The sequence below is a fragment of the Bradysia coprophila genome, unplaced genomic scaffold, assembly GCF_014529535.1.
Source record: "Bradysia coprophila strain Holo2 unplaced genomic scaffold, BU_Bcop_v1 contig_151, whole genome shotgun sequence".
Classification (NCBI taxonomy): Eukaryota; Metazoa; Arthropoda; class Insecta; order Diptera; family Sciaridae; genus Bradysia; species Bradysia coprophila.
This window is the reverse complement of record NW_023503423.1, coordinates 1,981,537-2,005,992: the sequence shown is the minus strand read 5'-3', so window position 1 is coordinate 2,005,992 and position 24,456 is coordinate 1,981,537. Positions and strand designations below refer to the sequence as shown.

Here is a 24,456-nt window from a genome sequence, read left to right as displayed (position 1 = left end):
AAAAGGACATTGCAAAACGGAAAACGTTATCAGTTTTGATACTCACAAATTAACCTACACTGCGAAATGAAGTTGCTCTTTATCTTGGTCTCGGCAATTGCTGCACTCTATGTAAGTATATTAACACTTCAGCTGCATTGTAGATGGCGCCACTTTTCTATGATAAAGCAAAGATCACGAGTTGTCATCCCATTCCTATCTCTATCATTTTTCCATATATCTTTGACATATCGTGACCTTTGCTAAAAGTGTTGTCAGCTTACACATACCGTGACAATTCTGATGCGGATAAAATGGTCCGCACTAAATTCAATTATTATTCTCTGATCGATTTTTTCCCAATCCAGTGCATTGATGCCAGTCCATGTGTGGACGATCGTCGAATTCGTTACGACAACGATTTCTACGACAATGATCGAGTTTATGGTGGATGCATTCAACAGAAGTACAATGATTGCGGCGACAGACATCACCATCACGACAGACGCCATGACTGCACCCATAATCACCAATACCGAGACCATTGCGGTAGCTATGGGAATACACTAAATAAGGTCGGCAACCATCACTCACACTTTGGCGGACAAGCTCAATCTCTAGCTGGAGTTTTGGGTGGCATTTCATCCTTGAATGGAAGCGCCGTCGATATTCTTGCTAGCATTGATTTTGAGATCATATTGAATGTTATTACTTCGGTTGTGAGTGCAACAAGTGGTGTAATCGGCACAGCCACTGATATCGTCTTTGAAGCTGTTGAAGTTGTATTTGCTTCGATTCGTTGCTTGACCGAACTTATTGAATCAGTTGTTGAAGTGGCCTACGAATTAATCGAAGAGGCTATCCGGGCTATTGCCTGTGCCATCGCAGCTCTAGTCGATACTATTGCCCTTGTTGCTGAAATTGTAGTCGATATTGTCACTGAGGTGATTGCTGAAGCTATTGCCATTCTATACTTTGCACTGGAAACTGTTTTGTGCGTCGTGGAAACCGTCGTTTTGCTTGTTGTTGACATTGTTGAAATCGTATTCGAAATCGTAAGCGAAGTGCTCGAAGTTGTTCTCGAAGCAGTTAGTACTGCAATCGAAACAGTATTCGTAGTTGTCAACCAAATCGCTTGTCTATTCGAGGTGGCTGTTGATGTTGTTGTTAGCTTAATCGACGTTGTTGTCGACATAACCGTTAGCTTAACCTCGGTCGTTTTCGAATTGACCAGCTCGTTGAGCTTAGTGATCGATATCGTTGTTGGAGTTGTAGGCAGCGTATGCGGCTTACTTGACATCGTTTCTGAAATCACCTGCAGCATTACCGGAGTTATTGGCTCAGTAACCGGTATCGTTGGTGGAATTGCTGGAGGACTTGGTGGAATTACTGGAGGACTTAGTGGAATTGGTGGAGGACTTAGTGGAATTGGTGGAGGACTTTTGGGAGGACGTGGTCATGGTCATGGTCACGGACTCGGTAATAGTCATGGTCACGGACTCGGTAATGGTCATGGTCACGGACTCGGTAATGGTCATGGTCACGGACTCGGTAATGGTCACGGGCACGGACTCGGAAATGGTCATGGGCACGGACTCAGTCATGGACACAGCCAAGGAGGATTTGGTAGTAAGAAAACTTCCACTCACTATCAAGTTGACCGTAGCGTACAAACCAGCCATGGTGCTCGCAGAGGATTACCATGCTAAGGTTTTCGACTTTTGTTTGATTTATTCTTCGTTAATCGTACTCACGACGATGTATGTACAAGCAATAAATTCAACAAATAAATGCAACAATTCAAAGTAAATCGTAATTCCTTTTACTGCCTGCCCCCTGCGGAAATGATCCATTTCATATGCAATGTTTTGGTTCATTTTTCGTGAACTTTTGTGAAATTCAACGTTTACATGTCATAGTCATAAGCAGTAAAGTAGCATTTCCGATGCTTTTACGTTCGCTTTTTCTTGGTAAGATAGAATTAGGCCGTAATCTACACATGTCATATTTTATTTATGATTTGAGGTTGATTGAAAGTCTTGAAAATTGAAGTTAAAATTGAAAATTGAGAGCTCAAAAAGTGGTCAAAAATCATTCCACCTTATGGGTTCGATGGTTTCCAATAATTATTTTTTTTGCCAAATTTTACTGTCATTTGCGTGGAGTCATTAATACAGTAAATATATTATGTATTAAATATGACAAGTCTTTATGAATACGTCAAAAAAACATTTAGAAAAGTGTCAGTCAAGGAACCTGACCCGCCCAAAAGGTGGAACCTAGTTTTATTAGACTGAAAAATTCGATCGACTAACAACGTCCCAACACCAAGATCATCAAATTATTGGGTCGCTTCAAAAGCTGGAGGTGATCGATCGGATAAAAGGGTTCTTGTCAACGGGCTTGAGAGCAATGAAATGAAAAATTGTTTAAATTTTTTTACGATAGCGGATGTTTTCTTGCATGCAAGCACAACAATAACTCTGTGTGGTGGAATTGCACTTCGATACGTTTCGATTATTTGATCAGTTTGTAAGCGCAAATATTTCCGCAGTAAGCCAAACAATAACAAAATGAATGTGAACAGTTGAAAATCTGACGGAAATTTTTTTCGTATAAAAGGACATTGCAAAACGGAAAACGGTATCAGTTTTGATACTCACAACTTAACTCCCACTGCGAAATGAAGCTGCTCTTTATCTTGGTCTCGGCAATTGTTGCACTCTATGTAAGTATATTAACGGTGTTGAGGAATTTCGCTCCGTGTCATTCACAATAACCCACAAAGTGACATCTTCCTTATACAAAATGTGTCATTTTGTCAATTATTGTGAATGACGCTGCTCGAAAGTCCTAGCAGCCATATTAATACTTGAGCTGTCACTTGGCTGTCACTTGGCGTCACTTTTCTCTGACAAAGCAGAGATCACGAGTTATCATCCAATTTCTCTCTCTCTCTCTCTCTCTCTCTCCCTCTCTCTCTCTCTCTCTCACACAATTCTGATGCGGATCTCTCTCTCTCTCTCTCTCTCCCTCTCTCTCTCTCTCTCACACAATTCTGATGCGGATCTCTCTCTCTCTCTCTCTCACAATTCTGATGCGGATAAAATGGTCCGCACTAAATTCAATTATTATTCTCTGATCGATTTTTTTCCAATCCAGTGCATTGATGCCAGTCCATGTGTGGACGATCGTCGAATTCGTTATGACAACGATTTCTGCGACAATGATCGAGTTTATGGTGGATGCATTCAACAGAGGTACAGTGATTGCGGCGACAGACATCACCATCACGACAGACGCCATGACTGCACCCATAATCACCAATACCGAGACCATTGTGGTAGCTATAAGAATATACTAAATAATGTCGGCAGCCATCACTCACACTTTGGCGGACAAGCTCAATCTCTAGCTGGAGCTTTGGGTAGGATTTCATCCTTGGATGGAAGCGCCGTCGATATTCTTGCTAGCATTGATTTTGAGATCATATTGAATGTTATTACTTCGGTTGTGAGTGCAACAAGTGGTGTAATCGGCACAGCCACTGATATCGTCTTTGAAGCTGTTGAAGTTGTATTTGCTTCGATTCGTTGCTTGACCGAACTTATTGAATCAGTTGTTGAAGTGGCCTACGAATTAATCGTAGAGGCTATCCGGGCTATTGCCTGTGCCATCTCAGCTCTGGTCGATACCATTGCCCTTGTTGCTAATGTTGTAGTCGATATTGTCACTGAGGTGATTGCTGAAGCTATTGCCATTCTATACTTTGCACTGGAAACTGTTTTGTGCGTCGTGGAAACCGTCGTTTTGCTTGTTGTTGACATTCTTGAAATCGTATTCGAAATCGTAAGCGAAGTGCTCGAAGTTGTTCTCGAAGCAGTTAGTACTGCAATCGAAACAGAATTCGTAGTTGTCAGCCAAATCGCTTGTCTATTCGAGGTGGATGTTGACGCTGCTGTTAGCTTAATCGACGTCGTTGTCGACATAACCGTCAGCTTAACTTCGGTCGTCTTCGAATTGACCAGCTCGTTGAGCTGTGTGATCGATATCGTTGTTGGAGTTGTAGGCAGCGTATGCGGCTTACTTGACATCGTTTCTGAAATCAAATGCAGCATTACCGGAGTTATTGGCTCAGTTACCGGTATCGTTGGTGGAATTGCTGGAGGACTTGGTGGAATTGCTGGAGGACTTGGTGGAATTACTGGAGGACTTAGTGGAATTGGTGGATAACTTAGTGGATGATTTGGAAATAGGAAAACTTCCACTTACTATTAAGTTGATCGTAGCGTACAAACCAGCCATGGTGCCCGCAGAGGATTACCCTGCTAAGGTTTTCGCCTTTGTTTGATTTGTTCTTCGTTAATCGTGCTCGCACCGATGTATGTACAAGCAATAAATTGAACAATTCAAAGTTAATCTAAATGTGTTTCAATTCCTTTTACATTCGCCTTTGATCGAAAACACGACTTTTATTCGAATTCGCATATTAGAAAATGACAAAATGTTACCCGCAAATTGATCATATTGTCATCGATATAATATAGGGTAGATAAGTAATGTCAAAGCTACTTCATGCGGAAAGATCACATGGATGTATGTGCACCAATCCCTTATGAAACACTGAATTCCAAGTTTTTTCCCTCGTCCTGCGTGCTACCCTGAAGTCATTTTTTGATCTCGTAGGGTACATGTGTATATCACAGTTGTGCGTCACCATCTCTGCAACCACTGGTTAATTCTTTCGAGTTCGATGTTCATTTCGTTTCGCATTGCATCAATATCTTTTCCGTGTAGGTAAATGAACGTGGCATCGGCGAAAAGCTTTATGAATGCATTGTGTAGCTGACGAGGCATATCGTTTACGTATAACACAAACAAAATGGCGCCTAAAACGGATCCTTGTGGGACCCCAAGGTCGTTCGCAATACGGTCTGCTGTGTGTCCATTCACTTTTGTCTGTTGACTTCTGCCATCTAAATATCCTCTGAACCAATCGACCACTCGGTGTGAACAACCCAATTTGCGCAGCTTCGCTAACAGCCTTTTACGGTCGATCGTCTCTCGAACGCTCGTTTCAAAAATACCGCCAGAATTGTATCACCTTGTTCGCCTATAGATCACTAAAATGACCGCTGGCGTGACGATCGACGGTTCGGTTTTGTGTGCAATGACAACCAACTTTTTTTCTAAGGGAATTCCCCGTATTTAGTTCATTTGCATTCATTTCAAAGAATTGTGAAGTTGGTTTCGATTAGTTTGCACACTTTTCCCCACCATTCCTCACGTTTCCGTCATCAGTTTCACCAAACGAAGAGATCTATTTCCTTCCACTTCGCCAAGACCAGATTGTTGAATATAGCAAGGTTCTGAAAGAACAGGTTAAGACACATCTGAGTTGATCACGAAGGCGGCTGACACGCAAATTTTGACAAATAGATACTATTTATTGAACATACTATGTTTGAACATACAATGTTTGAAGTGTCAACTTGAAGAAAAAAAAAGATTTTTATCAAGTTGACATTTCAAACAATCTGTAATGAGTATGTTCAATAAATAGTATCTATTTGTCAAAATTCGTGTGTCAGCCGCCTTCGTGGGTGTTTTAACCTGTTCTTTCAGAACCTTGGAATATAGCAGGCCAAATTTGAGTCACCAAAACAGTATGTTTTATATGTTTTGAACTTCAGGTTACATTGGACTGACACAGGATTGACAGGAAAACGACGGATGAAATAATTGTTGTAAACGATGTAAAAGTTGTTGTTGTCACAATTTGAGTTTTTCATTTAAAGTCTTTGAAGGTTATACGTTTCCGGTTCTCCCTCACTGAATAAAAATTTAAAGTTTCGTTTTACTGGGTTTACTGACCTCGGCCTCGCCTCATATATAAAACAAAATTCATACGAAAACTGTACTTTTCATCTTTTTAACGCTAGTTATACAAATTACTGTTAACATCTGAAAAGTAATTATCAGACATCAATCTACGGACATTTCAACTTTCAACAAACAAAATGAAAAATTTCTTGTGAATATCAAGAGATATAAATTCATTTCATACAAATTCAAAACTAAAACGCATGAGAAGAGCCAGATGTTTAATGCAAAGAGACGACAAACAAATACCTACAATGTGAAACGCCTTAACAGATGCCACGTGAAACAAAATAATTTTTCGTTAAAGAGGAATAGACATTCCGCTGAAATTGTTGCCTACATTTGTGCGTTTTGCTGTTTTTGAAAAATGTAAAAACACCATTCCAGCGACATAGGTATTCAATAAGGTTTTCAATAAAAAATAGTATTTTGCATAACAAGGGGCGAAAGTAAAAAAATTCAAACGTGTGAAGTTTGCAGCCCGCACCGCAGGCAAGGGCGGCAATCACACGATTTTAATTTTTTTACTTTTGCCCCGAGGGATGCATACTATTTTTTATGCCAAATACTGCGGATGATTTGTATTTTCGGTCCGAAACAAAACATAATTTTAATTAAACTGTTGAGTTATCAACAAAATTTGCTGTAGAAACACCAAAATGCCGAAAAGCGCGGGGGTCAAGGGGGCGGCAGCCCCCTGGTATAAAAATAAAAACAATTTAACAAATGAAATTACTGTAAACATACATTCACTTGCTCACAAAACATTTGGCTATCGTCAACACAACACTACACTCAATGCGTACTTTCAATCAAGTGAACATGTGTTTTCGAGACATATGAGGACCGAAAGTAAAATGATGACAGTGACATTTACTTTCGGCCCAAGGCCTGAATTTTTTTACTTTCGGTCACCATTTGAGGACCGAAAATACAAACTTTCGCAGTATTTGGCATAAAATAGTTATTTTCATGTGTCGGGGCCGAAAATGAGGGAGTTTCGAGATTTTTCTCGGGTTTCCAACCCTTACATGAACATTTTTTTGAGTATCTGTTTTGGACGTTTGATTTTAGGCACTTTCGCATGTAGCCCTCAATTCGTTCGGGCTACAACTCGCGAAATTGCCTAAAATCAAACGTCCAAAACAGATACACAAATAACTATTACGTATCGATTGAGTAGGCCGAAAGAGTTACGTATTAAGTTTTGTATGCTTGCTAAGAGGACCGAAAGTAAAGAAATGTCAATTCAAGGGGCGAAAGCGAAAGCATACAAATAACTATTTAGACCCGTACGAAGTACTGGGGTCTTATAGGTTTACGCATACGTTTGTAACACGTCGAATTGGACTCCCTGAGTAAGGGGAAACCTATTGTGGTTGTCCAGAGATGCCAAATCAGCAAGAAAAAAAATGTCCGTCCGTCCGTCCGTCCGTCCGTCTGTCTGTCTGCACGATAACTTGAGTAAAACGCATCCGATTTTGAAAATTCTTTTTTTCCCCGTTTGGTAATGTCAAAAGACAGGCTAAGTTCGAAGATGAGTGATTTTGGATCAACCCCTCCTGAGCTGGGGCCCAATAAGTGCTTTACGGTTTTTCGAAGATATCTCCGGACATTTAAACGCTATACTCGTAAATGATACATCGAATGAAAGATATTTACAATACCGATCGACAAAAAAAAAGTTTATGGAAATCGGATGACCGACTCGTGAGTTAGACCCCTTGGTGTGGAACAGGCACAGGGCGACAAGCAGTTTTTGCTTGTTGGTCGGCCAAATTTGAACATATTTCGTTCGTTTTAGCTTTATTAGATAGGTATTGACCGTACCAATCAGGTTTACTGAAGTTTATGAAATTATGTTCTCCGGAGCGTGAGCTAGGTCTCTTGGAGTGAGCTCTTATCTGGCTACTCGGCCGTACAGTGAACGTGGAGTATTTTGTCAATATCTCGAGTAAATTTTGACCGAATTTCATGAATTTTTTTTTGTTTGAAAGGTATTAACGAATGTAAAGCGTCGGTACTATTTCCGGTCTCCTAACAAAATGGCTGCCGGCGGCCATATTGGATTTTATTAAAATAGAAATATCTTGGGAAAAATGATGCTTAGAGAGTTTCTGTTAACATGGAAATAATTTGTTATGTGTGTGGGGTGCTTCAGGCATTCCATATATGGACATCTATATATACCAATATACAGCTATATTGAGCTATATACAGGCATATAGAGCTATATAATAGCATATATTTATCTGTGAAATGTTTATTTATAGTGAAATATAGGTAAATATAGCGGTATATAGCTGTTTAAATAGGAATTTATGAAATTTGACTTCGTACGGGGCTGTCTATATTGCTTCCGGCAATTTAATTGTATATGATAACAAGGCAAAGAGTGGATAATGTAAGTGATTTAAAAGGAAGAATAGTTTTTCAGCAGAGAAGAAAATGAAGTAAGAGAAATGAAGAGTTTCACATTAAAGGCTTTTGATACGAATAGGTGTTTCGTACGGGTCGGCGTTAGCTATGTTGTTTGTTACAGTTTGACTAGGTCTGCGACAAGTGAAATGAAAGCTATTTGACGGTACTCTGAGGTCTTCAGCACGAGCCGGAAGCGAGTTCTGGAATCAAATTCGATAAAAAAAAACTTTAAGCCTAAGTTAGTAGCAACGTTTTGCTTATAGTGTACCGGAAATGAGCGACGAAAACAAAAGTTGGCAAAACAACTTCTAGTCGTACAAAGATTAAAAAAAAAAAATCAACAGTGGTTGAACGGGGTTGTGAAGACAGATTTTCATGGTTTTCCGTTTCTTCATCAACGTAAACACTGCGCTCATTGTGGGCTATAATATTGTGCGCATGCCAATCAGCCGTATAACAACGCTGTACCTATTCTACGAACCCGCACGGAAACAAAATATATTCGATAGACGTTGCTGTCGCACAAAACATATCCTCCAGTTGCACTTGAAATCCAGTTTGAGTTTTTTTCTTCGTCCCCTTTTTATTCATTCAATTTTCGACAAACAAAGGAATGCAAGACAGCTGTTACCAGCATTAATGTTTCACAGCCATTTAAAATGTGAAAATCAGTCTGCATGAGCGACTGAGCGACACATCGATTATTTCATGCAATGAAATTTCATGTGGCAAAACTAAACCACTTCTAGATGTTTAATGTAGGGGAACGTCGCGAGCTAATATTGGGACAAGATCGAAATTACAGTGGCTATAATTCGAAAACCGATATTTTTGACATTTCTCCAGGTTTCAAATGCCACATGCGTAACACACCACTGACATTTGACACATTTGACATTTAAAATTCTGCGAAACTCGGTGAATTGAATTAAAATCCCATACAGTGGGGTGGTTGATTTTAGAATTTTAGTCACTGTACCTGCATTTTCCACCAGTCACAGCAAAATTGAAAAGGAAATCTGACAAAAATACCTGGCACCAGAAGGGTCGTCTTCATTTTCTTTTTATTCAAATAATCACAATTTTTGAATAATTATTTTGTTATAAAACCAACCCAAATGGTATACAAAAGCAAAAACAACAAATATACGGAAATCTAAGGGGAACCAGCAACATACTTTCTTACCCACATTCTCCTTCTCAACTGCATATTATTTCTCATTTTCTCTCTGTCGAGCATTCGTTACGATACGTTATATGTAAGGTACATTAAAATCAGACCTCACACGTTTTTAACAGTATCCGATGATGATCTACCGATTGTGGTGTCCTTCAGTGACAACTTTCTTTTCTTCAAACATCAAAGACATTGTAGACTACGGTGAGTTTATGCGTTCGTTCAGTTAACTTGCGTAATATATGCTACGAAAGTTTCACATTATTGGTACTTCCGATACACTAAAGGGGGCGTCAATATTCTACGAAAAAGTAAAGATCACGAGTCTCACATTTTAGTCATTTTAGTTAAAAATTTATTTTCTCCCTTACGCTGAAACTTCGGAGCTGTTGTTGTGAAAAATTATGTGTTGACGTCGGGAAGAAAAGAAGGAAATTTCAGTTTCTCTGGTGACTTGACAAACTACATCGAAATGAAATTTTCCACTTTTCTTTCCTTGGGTATTACCTAAAGTGTCAACACTGATCACCGTTTTAAGAGACAAGGGAGGGTTGTTAAAAGCAATTTTATGATTAAATATTGCAGGATGGACTAAGATAACTATTTTGAACGATGGCTTCAAGTTTTCTGCTGACAGATGGCGCTGTAATCCAAGATGACGTCGAAAACTTCATTTTTAATTTGATCAAAACAAACAAAATTCCTAAATTTTCTTTGATCTTAAAAAATCATGTACTAACAACAAAACATCCAGAAGATGGCGCTGTGATCGCTCGTCCCAACAGAAGTACCATTTTGGCAGTACATTAGGTAATTCTGGACCAATTTTGGAGAATCTCAAAATGTTCGCAACTCAATAATCGCGTCTCATCTGCAACAAAACTGATGGCACCACCTTCCGAAATAACGGCTAGAAATGTTTTAATATGACCAGAAATGAGTGTAACGGCCGATTGTAGGCTATTTTCGACTGATTTTAGTCGCCATATTAACTTCGCCATTTTGGATTACAGCGCCATCTGTGACCAGAAAACCTGACATATTAAATACAGTCTTCAATCATCAAATCGCTTTTAACAATACAATTGCGAAAAGCGCTACTGCGATAGACTCTCATAGATTATCGAAGAATTTTGAGGCGGGGGACCACTGTAATATCGGAGAACCGAATAACACCATAGTATATACACGACGAAGTGGTAACATTGGTTTTGTTTCGAGTGAATGTTCAAACAACATTTTCACAGCGTATAGTGTCGTGCTGCTCTGTTATATATGCACACAACGCAGCCCATTCAACATTTTATAGATTTTGTTGTGCTATGTTGGTTGGGGACTTTGTGCAACTTTTTTTTTTTTTTGCTCAACCGAATATGAAATTGTTTTTTTGTTAGTTAGTTAGTTAGTTATGCCGTAACCATCTTCCCAAGTGCCATGTTTATATGTTGGGTCAACGTCAAAATATACTAATATTTAGGATGAATCTTTTGAATTGAGTGTTGAACAAGATATATATCATGGGTAGAGTGTGTATTTTGTGTGTGACTATTATTGTCTGATATAATGTCCAAGTAAACTAAAGTCAAAGTTAGAAGACGAAAAGCCGAACATCTAAATTAATTTAACATTCGTTCTTTGTTAGGCCAGCCAAGTCTATTTGTGTCGTTGAATTTTAACATTTTGTGGTGCAATTTAACTGAATAGAAACATTTTTCCCAATTTGATATACATATAATCGTTCGTTCCTACAAAACAATCTGTAATCATGTTACGAATGACTCGATTTGAATGAAACTTCCACAAAACATTCATTGTATATTGTAACCGGATAGAAGATATAACAATTTTAAGCCAAACACTGATAAGTGAACCGAATGTGTTTCCCATAATTTTGTGTTTTGTTTGTTATTTATTGTCAAGCTCCGATAAGACAATGGTTCATTCCCTTATGCTATAGTGTGTTCCATATATAATCAGTGGAAACAATGAAGGATATTCGTGGCAGATCAACAACGTTGAGAAAACCGTCACGTACAAGGTAAGAGAGTTCGCTGCAAATTACATTTGTGGACTTGTAAAGATCGATACGTACCGAGTTTTCCGCTTTTCACTTCATGGTTCGTTTCAATGTTTTGTGTATTGTTTTTGTCGTGTTGCTCTGGTGGCTGCAGAGAATCCCTGTGTGTAAATTAGCCACTTTCTTTATGGGAAAACATATTCGAATAATTAGAAGGACGTGAGTTTATTGGTTGTTTTAATACAACGTCGCTTATCGATTATACATAATGGTGCGTGTTTATGAATTCACTTTTGGCACTTCAGTGTCTTACTTGACTGACCTTTTTTCGTAGCGCATAGGGTTGTGTGTTTCATAAAGGGTTACCCAACCGTATTTTTTGGTGTAACACTTTCCAGAGAATAAAAGGTGGCGAAACATTTCTATACGGTCAATATCGTCAGGAACGATATTATCGCTTTTTATCGACCAGGACGATGTTATCATCCAAATAGATATTATCGTCCCAAAATATTATGGTCTAGGAAGATAATATCGTCCAAAAGAACGATAAAATCGTACAGAAAATGATAGTAACAATAGGGATATTATATTCTACCGATAAATTAATTCAAAACTACCGATAAAAAATAATAAATGACAGATAAACACGGTACCGATAAAAAATAATAAAGTACCGATAGCGAAATTCCCAAGTACCGATAAAAATATTTAAAACTACCGATAACTTTTTACCGATAAAAAGTACTAAAGTACCGATAAACTGGTCGTTTTATCGATCATTCATTATTTTCTATCGGTAGTTTAATACTTTCTATCGATCATTAATTATTTTTTATCGGTAGTTCATTATTTTGTATCGGTAGTTCATCACTTTCTATCGGTACTTTAAGGCAATAACGTATTAGTATACGTTGGACCATAAATTTATGGTACCCAACATCGATTCGAATGGATTTTTTTTTTCTTCAAAATCGTCTACGTAGTGCCAGTCTACTTCTATTTAGTGTTAGTCATAGATATAGGAAACGATGAAGTTCTAGTTGAATAAAAACGCCAACCGATTCCATAAAATGAACAATTATTTATTTGATTCACAGTGATGTGAAATACAAGTGTTGTCCTTTCTACGTTTCGCCCACGACTGATTACATTTAACCTCGTTGTTTGAGAGAACGATGAGCATCATCGTTCGACATCTGATTGACATACTCGCCCTACCGATTATACGGTAACTCGTTCCCACATAGATGTACCACAAAAATAGATGTAAGTGGCTCTGCAGCATCAACCTCATACGTATTGACATTTTTGATTGAGAACATAGGTCAGCCATTTCGGAACAGTTTTTTTTAGGATAATATATGACGTCAATTAAAAATAATTTGTGCAATTTTCAATGCTCCATTATTTTCATATTATTTTCTTGAAAATCGTAGTACCTAGTACGTAATCGTTTTTTGGTTTAATTCGCTCCTAAGCATATGGTTTAGTCGTATCTATAAAACAAATATCTTGACGCATCGATTTACACGTATCTAGCGTATATTTGTCAAAAGTTTCACAAATATTAGGCCCTGTCACAAGCGTTTTTCGTCCATTGTAAGCCATTGTAGCCCTTTTTGGTAGCTAAACTGGGAACTTTTCAGCCCAAGGATCTGATTCCTCAATATTATTTAGGGTATGGGTTACGTAGAATAAGAGAAAAGGTCAGAAAGACACCATTTACTAAATATCCACCAAATAAAAAGAAAAAAAGTTTTACAAAAAACGAGAAAGAAAAACACGAAATCGAAGATTTTATGGAAAAATAAGATTATTCGACCAAGATAAACTTTTTCGGACCACCCTGTACATTCCAATTTCTTGATTCGTGTTCAGAATTTAGAGATTCACATATCTCACTTAATATATGTTCGTAAAACACTTAAAAGAAAAGAAAATGGTCCAAAATCACGCATTTTCTTCAATACCTTAAAAATTTCGACTTCGATAATTTTTTCGGCCCATCCAGTATTTTCCACAAACTTTTTGTATTCGGCAATGTTGTTCAGAATTCAAAACTCTACATTTTTCCCGAAGAAACTAATTTTTTATCTTTTCGGGTTCTCGTGATATTCAATGAAAAGGAACTCAGCCAGAAAGGCCTCAATTGGAAAATTTTGATTGGAAATCGAAAAAATTAAGAGAAAGGCCTCAATTGGAAAATTTTGATTTGAAATCGGGAAAAAATTAACAGAAAGGCCCTGAGTGGAAACATTTCGATTAGAAATCGAAAAAATTAACAGAAAGGCCTCAGTTGGAAAATTTTGATTAGAAATCGAAGAAAAATCAACAGAAAGGCCCCAGTGACGACCGATAAATTAATTCAAAACTACCGATAAAAAATAGTAAATGACCGATAAATACGGTACCGATAGAAAATAATGAACTACCGATAGAAAATAATGAACTACCGATAGAAAATGGAATTTGACCGATGAATAGTCGTTAAATTATTAATTTATCGGTATTTTATCACTTTTTATCGGTAAAAAGTTATCGGTAGTTTTGAATATTTTTATCAGTACTTGTGAATTTGTCTATCGATAATTTATTATTTTCTATCGGTACCGTATTTATCGGTCATTTACTATTTTTTATCGGTAGTTTTGAATTAATTTATCGGTCGTTTATTAGTATCCGTAACAATAATATCGTCAAGCGGATATTTTCATCCAGGACGATATTATCGTCCAAAATACGATAATATCGCTTTCGAACTATATCATCGTTATGTTAAATCGAAGGGTTTACGCTTTATAGTTCCAAATAGAAACCTTTAATCCGACGAAAACACCTCAAAAACGGTAAATTCTCAACACCGCTAACTAGACAAGATTCAATCAGTATCGATATTATCGTTCCTGAAGATATTGACCGTGAATGAAATATTTTCGTTTTACAAACACTGATCATTTTACCAATACAACGGTAAGACTCACAGATTATTTTAATAGCGACCGATGGCAGATCACAGTGGCATATATCGGGTATATAGGTGTATCGTACTTATGGTGTATGACCAATAAAACAGCCTGTGTCCATGAGACAAGCTTTCGGAATACTGATAAAAAGAACTGGTCGCCCTGACATTATCTCTTCTACCTTTTTCTCGAGAACTGGCAGGATTTTCCTAACCTATATGGACTTCTGCATTACTCATGGACGCAAGCTGTTCCATTGCCTAGTAATTTCTACATGCTTATTAAAAACAATCATAAATCATAAAGTCAACAATGGTGTACGGTACACATAGAATGTATGTTTGTTCTAAGTAAATAAATGTAAACGCGAACTTCGTCAGAGCCAATTCAACCACAGAAACATTAGGGATAGTACACATTTCATAAGACTGCGCAAAATGCATGAAAAGTGATTGAAAAATGAGAGTTTACATCAGGTCTACATCACTAACGAAAAATATTTGACAGATGGTTCATACATTTTCTGTCAAAATTTTTCAATCATGAAGCATTTTTCACGAACTGTGTTCATGTACTCGTCCTAGGCGGGTCTGGGCCTTTGACTAATGATACGTTCGTTTTATCTACTTTCGTAAATTTGAAGTTGCATAATACATTCAAACAATTAGTTGCACGAAAGGTAGGAAGGTTTAAAATACCGTTTTGGATATTTGCCCATTTCCTGCGAAATTATCTCGCCATCTATGCCTTTAATGGAATTGTTTCTTTAGATAGTCATGTAGAACCCATTGCAGCGCGCGTTTGGAGGCTACGTTTAGGCGTGTTCGGCCAACAAATTCTCATGAGTTTCCACGAAGCAAAACATTTTCTAGTTCGCACAGTGGTTAAAAATACCGTTTTGGGTGATTTTCGACTTCCCTCCTTTGATTGTATTGTTTCTTTTTACAGTCGTTTTAAACTCGTTGTAGTGCGTTTGAGCTTAGACGTTTAACATTTCACAGAGCGATTGAAAATACAGATTTAGATCTTTGCCCACTTCCTGCGACATTATCTCCCAAACAGGCATGAGCGCCGACGGAGAAACCTCGGCGGCGGCTAGCCGAAAAAAATTTCTCGGCGGCGGCGAAAAAGTCGGCTTGAGCCGGCTTAAAACGGCTCGGCTGGAGGTTCCTTTTAACTTTTTTTAAAAATAAAAACGTTTAGATAAATTCATGGAAAATGAACTAGTAAGCATGAAAATGAAATTGTACGGAAAGCGAAAATGTAGGTAGATTAGGTTGTTCAAAGTGCAAGTGGAACTGGTCTTGTTACAAGCAAGTCTCTAAGTCTAAGGTTCACTAACACGTCAAGTTTTAATGCCTCAAAACTTGAACTAAATGGAAAATCATGCTCCGGTACACTCATTTAACTCATTAAGAAAATGGTTTTCGAGAAGAAATCGAAAGCTCACGAAAATCAAGTAAAAATTGAAAAGAAAAAAAATCGAGAAAATTCCCAAAGATCGATAAAGTTTTCTCAAATTTGTGAATTAACTGATTGTGCGCCTTCGGCTCGTTCCGCAAAGGTCATACTTGCCAAAACAACAAACTTAGAAGCGAGGACGTAATATACCATTCTGGAAAATTCATGAAAATTCAAGAAAATTTTCAAAATTTTCTTAATTTTGAAAAAAAAAAATCAAAATGTACTTGAGCTGCTTAGGATCAACAGGAATCTCGGTTTTCCAAATTATTTCACCCATTCACCTTTCGAAATCTTTATTTCATTTTCCAGCCGTTTCAAGCCGGCTTGAGCCATGTTCGGCTCGGCTCGGCTGCGGCGCGGCTTGCTCAAAAATGGCCGGCGGCGGCTTCATCGGCGGCTTCATCGGCGGCTTATTTTCGGCGGCGCTCATGCCTGCTCCTAAATCTATGACTTCGAATGTTTCTTTTTACTCTACGAATTACGTTTTTCATTGTTCAATTTACCTAAGCTCCCTTCTATCGAACATCTAATTGAGTAACAGCAGTTTAAATGTAAATTTCCAACGAATTTCCTAATTAATAACCCTTCCAACCTCTCATTTACTTCATTCAATTTCTGTAGGAAAGGAAGCTACGCCGTGATATTCTTCAATTTGCCATCATTTAAATCATCTTATATTAGTCTCGAAAGTCTGTTCAACACAAAACATTTTAGATGTTGAGGTTGAATGTGTTATAATAAACCAATGTGTGTATAGGAATTGTGTGGTATTAAATACATAAAATGAAAGGCACTATTGTTGTTCTACTTGGTTCGCGCTACTTTAATACATTATATTTTCTTCATCCATCTATGTTGTGTTAAACTCTTACGTTAGATGTTTCCGGCTCGGGTATATTTTATAATGTTTCGTTTCGTTCATTTATGTAATGCTACTTTGCGTGTTTATTGAAATTATTACGCTACATTTTGCTACAAATTGATTCTGGGCTGTTTATGGTTGCGCTGTGTGTTTTGTCATGAAAGAGGGCTCGCCACTAACCCGTAACGTTCAGTTAAACTGAGAAAGAGAGGTTGTCCGCTTTTTCTCCCGTTAGCTGACAGGTAATGGCCATACTACACTTGTGACGTTTTTGGTTGGTAGATAAAAAAGAGAGAAGAAACGAAGACCAAAACAGAGAACGTTTATCGAAAGCGTCAATTTTTTTTACACTCACTGCGCTCTGTTGCGACCTTCACTCCTGCTAGAATTACCAGTATTCATCCTCTTGGTTAACAAAGGAATGCTTTCCAGGTCAATGCAAGGTATGCGAATGGTACAAGTTCAAGATCAACCCAATTTTTATTTCATTGAAGATTATATTACCTTTTCCATTATCAATTAAACTCACACTTCCACAGAGCACCGAATCATTTTCCCAAAGTATATATTTACATTAAATTAAGCCAAACAAACTTCTATTTTTGAATATTTAAGCCCCGGCGCTCACGCATAGTTTCGTTTGTTTAACTTACTAACATTTTTGTTTCCTCATCTTAAACATTAAAAGAGAAGATACATTAATCGACGCCGAATTTTAATACAGCAGAGACGACGGTAGAGTGTGTGTGCGTGTGTGTTGATTAGGAAAGAAAGTGGAGAAGGTGAAATTACATTTATGTTTTGTTGCATTTTGCGTTGACAGAAGTCATCTGCCAAAATTATAACATAAAAATTCCCTAACATTACTTTCTTGAATGTGGTTTTAAGGGACCGTTCATAAATGACGTCCGCGGTCTGGGGGAGGGGGGACTCAAGAAAACGTGACGGCCCTAACAAAATTGGGTCAAATTTGACCATTTTTGCGTGACGGTGGGGTAGGGGGAGTCTAAAACCGACCAAAAGTAGTGAACGTCATTTATGAATGGCCCCTTAAATGCTGTCAGAAAGCTGTGAGTTGCTAAGAGCACTTTATAGCACATCTTTTCCAACAGACAGACTTAATATTGAGTAAAATAGTTATTTGTCTGCCGAGAAGAAATTCCAAGAGTGACATTTGGAAAATTTGCAGTCTGTCAAAGTGACATTTCAAACGTCAAACGAAAATAAATATAGAAAGTGGCCACAAAATCGTTTACGGTTACTCAATTCTATTTCTCTGAAATAAACATATTTTTAGGTTAGGTTCTATGTGGATAATTTCTGAATAACCTTGGACTGGATCTACTGAAAGGACGATCACACTGTGCGAAAGTAATTTGATATTTTTGCAACTATGAGCACCATAATGTGCAAAATTTGCAACGCCTCTGTTGCAACGTATGAATCTCGGTGCAATTTCTATTATTGCCTACTAGCAATAATGAAAAGAGCAGGTGGTTTGGTGCTCGTTTCTTTCTCTATTAATAGGGAAATTAAATTAAATGACAATTCCGAAACGAATTTGTTGAAATAAATGTACGAACAGAAAAAAAAAAGTATTTTAAGCGTACCGCCACTGGACTTTCGTAACTTGAAAGTGTGAAAATGAGTAATTAAATTAGAGTAACATGTTTACGCGTTTCGATGGTCATCATAAAATATGATGACTTATATACGTTCGATTTCAATATACCGGTTAGCTGTTTTGGGTTAAAAGTTAAAAGTGTTGGCCTTGCAAAATTTCGTTTCATTCAACGTTTGATTCAAAAATATGGAAGAACTAAACACCTCAGATTTACTAGTGGATAGTGAGAGCAAATAAAAGTTTTTTTTTCGCAGTTTTTTTGTTCTTGTATGAAAGTTTACTTTTATTTCGCTTACGATTCGCTAGATGTTCACGTGTTATGAAAAACATATACATAAAAACTGCCAATCAACGATGCATCTCATCATTTCACAGATCGAAACACTGACAGAATGACAATAATTCTGATGAGATGTTAATATTGGACATATGTACTGATGACAAGTCCATGATGCGTCGAAAAATGTACTTTTCATGTTTGAAGCACGTCTTCCGACGTGTAAAATCGATTACATAACTCACATAACTCGGGATTAAAATGAAAAGTCTCGTTTTCGTGTGTTTATTGACCTCGGCTTCGCCTCGGATCAACAAAATTCACACGAAAACTCTACTTTTCATCTTTTTATCCCTAGTCATGTAAAGGGTCGAAAGTTGCTTATTAAGTCACTAGGAAAACAAGAGAATTGATCTATGAGCTTACAGCATGTAAAATCCATTACAAAACTTGGGATGAAAATGAAAAGTCATGTTTCCGTGTGAAGTTTGTTGATCCGAGGCGACGCATACTGAATGTAATTTTGAACTTTTTCTTCTCGCTTCAATTGGACTTTGCGTGTAATACAACATTATGGAGGATATAGAAGATTGTAACCTAATGTTCGGATTGTAAAATCGTACCGCTCGTCAAAATAAAAATGTCCAAACAAGGACGCAAACTACCATATTCCCCAACAAAGTGGGTAAAATATGCTAATGTTTTCCAAGCGTGAAGTGAAGTAAATTGAATTCTGTATTAACAATGCTGTGTTAAAAGACGTTTCACTTGCAAGTACCTTGACTTGATTTGTTTGTGAATTGAAAAACCGTAAAAAGAAATTAGTCAAAATAATTACGAAAATAATTTAAATAATTTCGTTGCAGCAACAAGGTGATAAGAATATTTTAGCTTATGTGTGCCATTTGAACAATAAATAATACAATAATGCTGACTAAGGTATGACTATATAGGTTTCGTACAAGCGTAAAAACAAACTTCTTACTTTCATTGCTGTACCCTACCCAATGTTAAATTCAAAATTTGCTTTTTATTCCAATTAAGAAGTTTAGTTAAGGCTAGGTCAAGCTAGGTCAACTGAATTGCGTTATAGTGAAGCCCTATTAGAAATGCTAAATATTATTCGAAGACCGATACTTCACTCAAAAACTCGGGGTAATAAAGTTTATGCTGCATGCGTCGAACACCGTATTTTTCATATTTCAAGCACTACCCCATTGTCAAGTAAGGTATTCCATTCAAAAACTTTAGGCTCCGTAAAGTATAGTTAACTTTACCTTACATTTTTAAATAACTCGGTATAAAAATGAAAAGTCTCGTTTTCGTGTGTTTATGACCTTAAAATACTCATTCCTCAATTCAACTAATTTCAATGAATTAAAATGTGGTTTTCTTGAGTCAGCATTTAAAATCATTTTCGTACCAAAACGCGAAACTGAGAACCATTTTAATCTCAACGAGCACGATATCTTATATGAATGCTGAACTTCCGGAGATTATTGTAATAAGAATCATGCCCGCACGTTAGTAAGCGGGCGTGACGCAAGTCCACTACCAAAAATGTTTTAACAAAAAAATTTTGAGGACGGCGGAGCATATTTACAGCAACTTTTTGACTTCTCCCCCTTAACTCCAACGACCCAAACTAGGATATCTGGAATCTAGGAATCCATACGAGCTCAACGAGCTATCACACGTTACTGCAGCTTCAAAATTGGCCGAGATATTGAACGTCGAAATATTGATGTTTGTATGAAAATAAGCAAAATTTCGAATTTTCAGATAATGCAAATCGCCTACGTTAGTTAGTTAGTTACTTAGTTACTTAGTTCCTATGGAAAAGTGGATCCAACAACTCCTAAACGTTTCTATAGATTTTCCTGAAATTTTGGTTGGCCCAAAAATAAGAATGGAATTTTCGAAATTTGGAAAAAACCCATATCTTGGGAGCTGGAGCTTTCCAAAGTCTCTAAGCCAATTTGTATGTGTGTGTGTGAGTTGTATATTTTGTTGCATGATATGGATGGTAATGTGGTGAATGGTGTGTGTTGTTTTGGGATGTATTAGTATTTCTTGTAGGAAATTGTTGGGATCATTAACTTCCACTAGGTCGGTTCCTAAATTTTGGGATGACAGATGATTCCTCTGGCACTTCCTAACGTCCATCGGATTTTTCGATGGATTTGGGATATTTTCGACATGAGTGAGGTGTTCCAAGGTTGGTTCCTAAATTTTGGGATGACAGATGATTCCTCTAGCACTTCCTAACTTCCATCGGATTTTTCGATTGTGGCAGATGTTGAGGAACGTATTGTTAGGAAAATGGTTGAAAAATGTACTGAAAGAATTTAAACGAAAGAAAACCAAATCATCTGCCACTTGTGACGCAAATTTCTTTTTGTAAAATTTTCTTACACAAATTTTTTGGGTCAATTTTTTGTTGATGAAACTTTTGCGTACGGCGCACAATGTGTCACTCTCAGCGATATCAGTTATTTTGTAAGTAAGATAAAGGACTTGCGTCACATTTACCCTTTAAGGGTTTTTTTTGACTGATTATATATTTAACAGAAAGTGTATTTGAGAGGCACGCCTGTGTTTGTTAATTAGATGAAGGTTCTCGAAGTTTTAGAGACCTTAAAAAGTGTCAATGGACATGGAGTATAGATCGCTCTTCGCTCGTTGGTTTAAAAGGTAGTGAAAATTTTGTGAAACTTTATTGAAAATTGTTGATCTTGATACAAAACGTATGATTTTGATTTGATTTACTAATGACAAAATATGTGTAAGGTGATCTACCTTATGTATTATGGTGTTTATTGACCTCGGCTACGCCTCCGATCAACCAAATTCACACGAAAACTCTACTTTTTATCTTTTTATCCCTAGTCATGTAAAATTTTATTTAATGCTTGGTGTAAGCCTGATGTCACTGCTCATTTTTCAGTCTTTTTTAGTTGTTTAAACTTTTCACTAAGTCTCTTATGCAAATTACGGCTCATGAACTTGGAGTTAATGATAGATTTATCTAAATTTTAATAAAAAATTTCGTCAACATACGTCCACCAGTATGTGCGAAATGACTGGCAGACAGCTTCACTTCTGCCTTACTTCGGATATGTATATTCTAACGTCTGACAGTATATGATCATACATACTGCTCGTGACTGTTCTAGTCACTCGTATGTATATACGTCGAACATGTACGATATACATGTCGGACGTTAGAATACACATATTCCAAGTAAAGCAGAAATAAAGCTGTCTGCCAGCCATTTCATACATACTGGACGTATGTCGACGAAATTTTTCTTATCATAGAGAGAGATGAACTATTTCAATTTCACGAAAATAGGCTCTGCCATATGACATGGCTGTCAATATTGCTTTCCATTTTGAAGCGTGATAATAAGCGATAATCACACTGTTATATCCTATTGAGGGCCAGAGTCTGCCCTATTTTTTTTTTCGTGGATGAATGGTTTTAATGAAGAGATCCAAAACATGAATGAACTCTCTTCATCGAAATATTTCTGTTTGTAAAAATGAAATTCCTCAATTAATCGAATTTGACATCGGGTCAGGCCATAGACATTCAATGATTCAATCAATATAATAGTAGCTAGCTCTCACTTACAAGAAAAGAAATAAACAACACGCAAATCACCAACGCCACTTAAATAAACCCACATAGAAAATGAATATCTAAGTCTAATTTGTAGGTCGCTTCAATTACCTTAATATAACAACAACAACAACAACAACAGAATTTCTATTAATAAAACTTGTTCTAGTGACACTTAAGGAAACATAATTTTCATATTAATAAATGAAATGAACGTTTCCTGTGGAGTGAGTTTCTGCACGGTGCATAAACAAACCTTAATTTCAATAAAATGTGCAATGATGATGAGTGCTCATCACAAAATTTATTATCATAGTCCACCATGCAGTATTACATTAGTTAGAGGTTACTGGCATTGAAAACATATTTTCTGCTATTTGTATGAGCAACCTGTTCATTTGGAGGCATCATTATACGCGCAGCTATTTGTATGAGCAACCTGCTCATTTGGAGGCATCATTCGCACTAAATGTACAATTAACGTGCACAAGCGCCTGGAGATCAGGAATAAGTCGTTCTGAATGGGATTAGAAAGTAGAGTGTTGGCCAATGGTTACATTTTAATTCTAGCAGCACTGACTATCCTATTACACCCGGCCGGAGAGAATTGTGCAACTATTATATTAAGATTTGTGACTCGAGTGCCAATCGTGTCCCCTATAGATCATCTTCATCTTCATCTTCCTCACTAAGTTTCGTTCATTCAATCATTTGAATGAGATTTTTTTTGAACGTGGATGGCATTTCCTAACGTAGATGGCATTTCAAACGGCCTTGAAGATGATCTATAGTTAGACGCTACTCGCCCTCGGGTGCAAATAACAACTACAATCATACTGACATTATTCGCACCAGGGGACAGGAGTATCTGCCTTACTTATACAATTCTTAATGCAGCTCAGCAGCAACTAGACGTGTTCGCCGCCGTCGGCGCGCCGCCGAAAAAAGCTTCACGCCGATGCCTCGCCGCCACCGACGAAAAATGGGTCACGCCGCCGCCGCCGCCGACGGTCATCTGTCGGCGTGTCGCATTAGTGCAAAATAAACCAAAAATTCGGTTGATGCCCGAATGTAAAGATACGAATTAGGCACGAATTGCCAGTATCAACTAGAGTGGTAAATAAACTAGATCGAAACTTCATAAAACTGTTCAATTGATTATAAAAATTAAGTGACTTTGCCTACTTCTCTTCGTTTTGTAAATAGTTAATGTGTTCCCCATACTGCAATGTATTTCTGAAGCTCACGAGATCTGCAACAAGATGAGGATCTGGCATTTCTTGATGGAAAGAGCCTTAGTGACTTTCAATTGAAAATTGGGAAATTTTCCTGATGAAAGTAGCAAAGCCGGGGAGGGGAACTAAAGATCAAAGATCTGAGTTCCTGTTTTTATTTTTGAAGCCTCCCAGTCTTCCAACCTAATCTAATCCACCCGTACTGCAGCGGCTTCATAATAATACTTGGAAATAACACTCGAAAAATTACATAACTTCGAAAGGCACACAAGTCTCTCAGCTAAAGAATTGTCCAAGTTCATTTGTATCTTGTACAGTATCGACTTAATCTAACCAACAAATTTCCCGTATATTAGTCTATGATTAGAAGTATCTTGCTGTACGCGAGCCCAGTATGAGGAAATTGTGCAGAAACGCACGTATCAATTAACTTCCATTCTAATAAACGTTCCCTATTCTAGCTAGACTTTGTTAAATTTATTTATTATTCACATCAAAAACGTAAGTAACAAACGAAAAAGGAACATTGCTGACATAAGTAGTAATTCTCTGGTCTTGACTCGTCATTATTAAGTGAATGTATGATTTCACAATTAAATTCGATGCCAAAATTAATGAATTTGGCTGCAAAATTATTGTGTATTACCGCTACAAGCACTCCGAAAGAGCTTGATTTTTCAATAGCACTGATGATTATTCACTCGAAACGTTTGTGTTTGTGGATAACTTAAAACTGTATTCTGTTCATCCATAACAGGTCTGTTCCAAGGCCATTTGAATTGTCAAACTTTTCATACAAAATCCTGTAGGTTATGTTGTCTGTGGATGAAATTGTTGTCGTTCGTGTGGTCAAAGTTCGTTTTTACAGCTTCTTGGAACAAACCTATAATTATGGTATTGTCGAGGAAGCAAAATTTTGTAAAGGT

At 37.3% G+C, this 24,456-nt stretch overlaps 3 protein-coding genes across 4 annotated transcripts in view; all 3 read left to right on the top strand.

Annotated features, from left to right (window-relative positions):
- LOC119074373 lies at positions 1-1,789 on the top strand. Its single transcript, XM_037180483.1, has 2 exons — positions 1-111; positions 348-1,789. The coding sequence occupies exons 1-2, from the start codon at positions 67-69 to the stop codon at positions 1,686-1,688; spliced, it is 1,386 nt and encodes a 461-aa protein (XP_037036378.1). The 5' UTR covers positions 1-66; the 3' UTR covers positions 1,689-1,789.
- Positions 1,790-2,613: 824 nt separating this feature from the next.
- Positions 2,614-4,398, top strand: LOC119074374. The gene is made up of 2 exons (XM_037180484.1): positions 2,614-2,707; positions 3,142-4,398. Exons 1-2 carry the CDS (start codon positions 2,663-2,665, stop codon positions 4,210-4,212), a joined length of 1,116 nt encoding a protein of 371 aa, XP_037036379.1. The 5' UTR covers positions 2,614-2,662; the 3' UTR covers positions 4,213-4,398.
- A 6,444-nt stretch (positions 4,399-10,842) lies between these two features.
- Positions 10,843-24,456, top strand: part of LOC119074371 (galactosylgalactosylxylosylprotein 3-beta-glucuronosyltransferase P) — a 29,227-nt gene continuing 15,613 nt past the window's right edge. The window contains exon 1 of one of the 2 annotated variants that reach the window (XM_037180477.1): positions 10,843-11,498. The gene's annotated coding sequence lies outside the window, so the exon portion shown is untranslated. The remainder of the gene's footprint in view (positions 11,499-24,456) is intronic. The other variant, XM_037180480.1, reaches the window with a different exon arrangement.

Coding starts and splice junctions, on each gene's coding strand:
- LOC119074373 (XM_037180483.1), top strand. CDS start 67: ATGAAGTTGCTCTTTATCTTGGTCTCGGCAATTGCTGCACTCTAT. Junction 112..347: donor CGGCAATTGCTGCACTCTAT/GTAAGTATATTA, acceptor TTCCCAATCCAG/TGCATTGATGCCAGTCCATG.
- LOC119074374 (XM_037180484.1), top strand. CDS start 2,663: ATGAAGCTGCTCTTTATCTTGGTCTCGGCAATTGTTGCACTCTAT. Junction 2,708..3,141: donor CGGCAATTGTTGCACTCTAT/GTAAGTATATTA, acceptor TTTCCAATCCAG/TGCATTGATGCCAGTCCATG.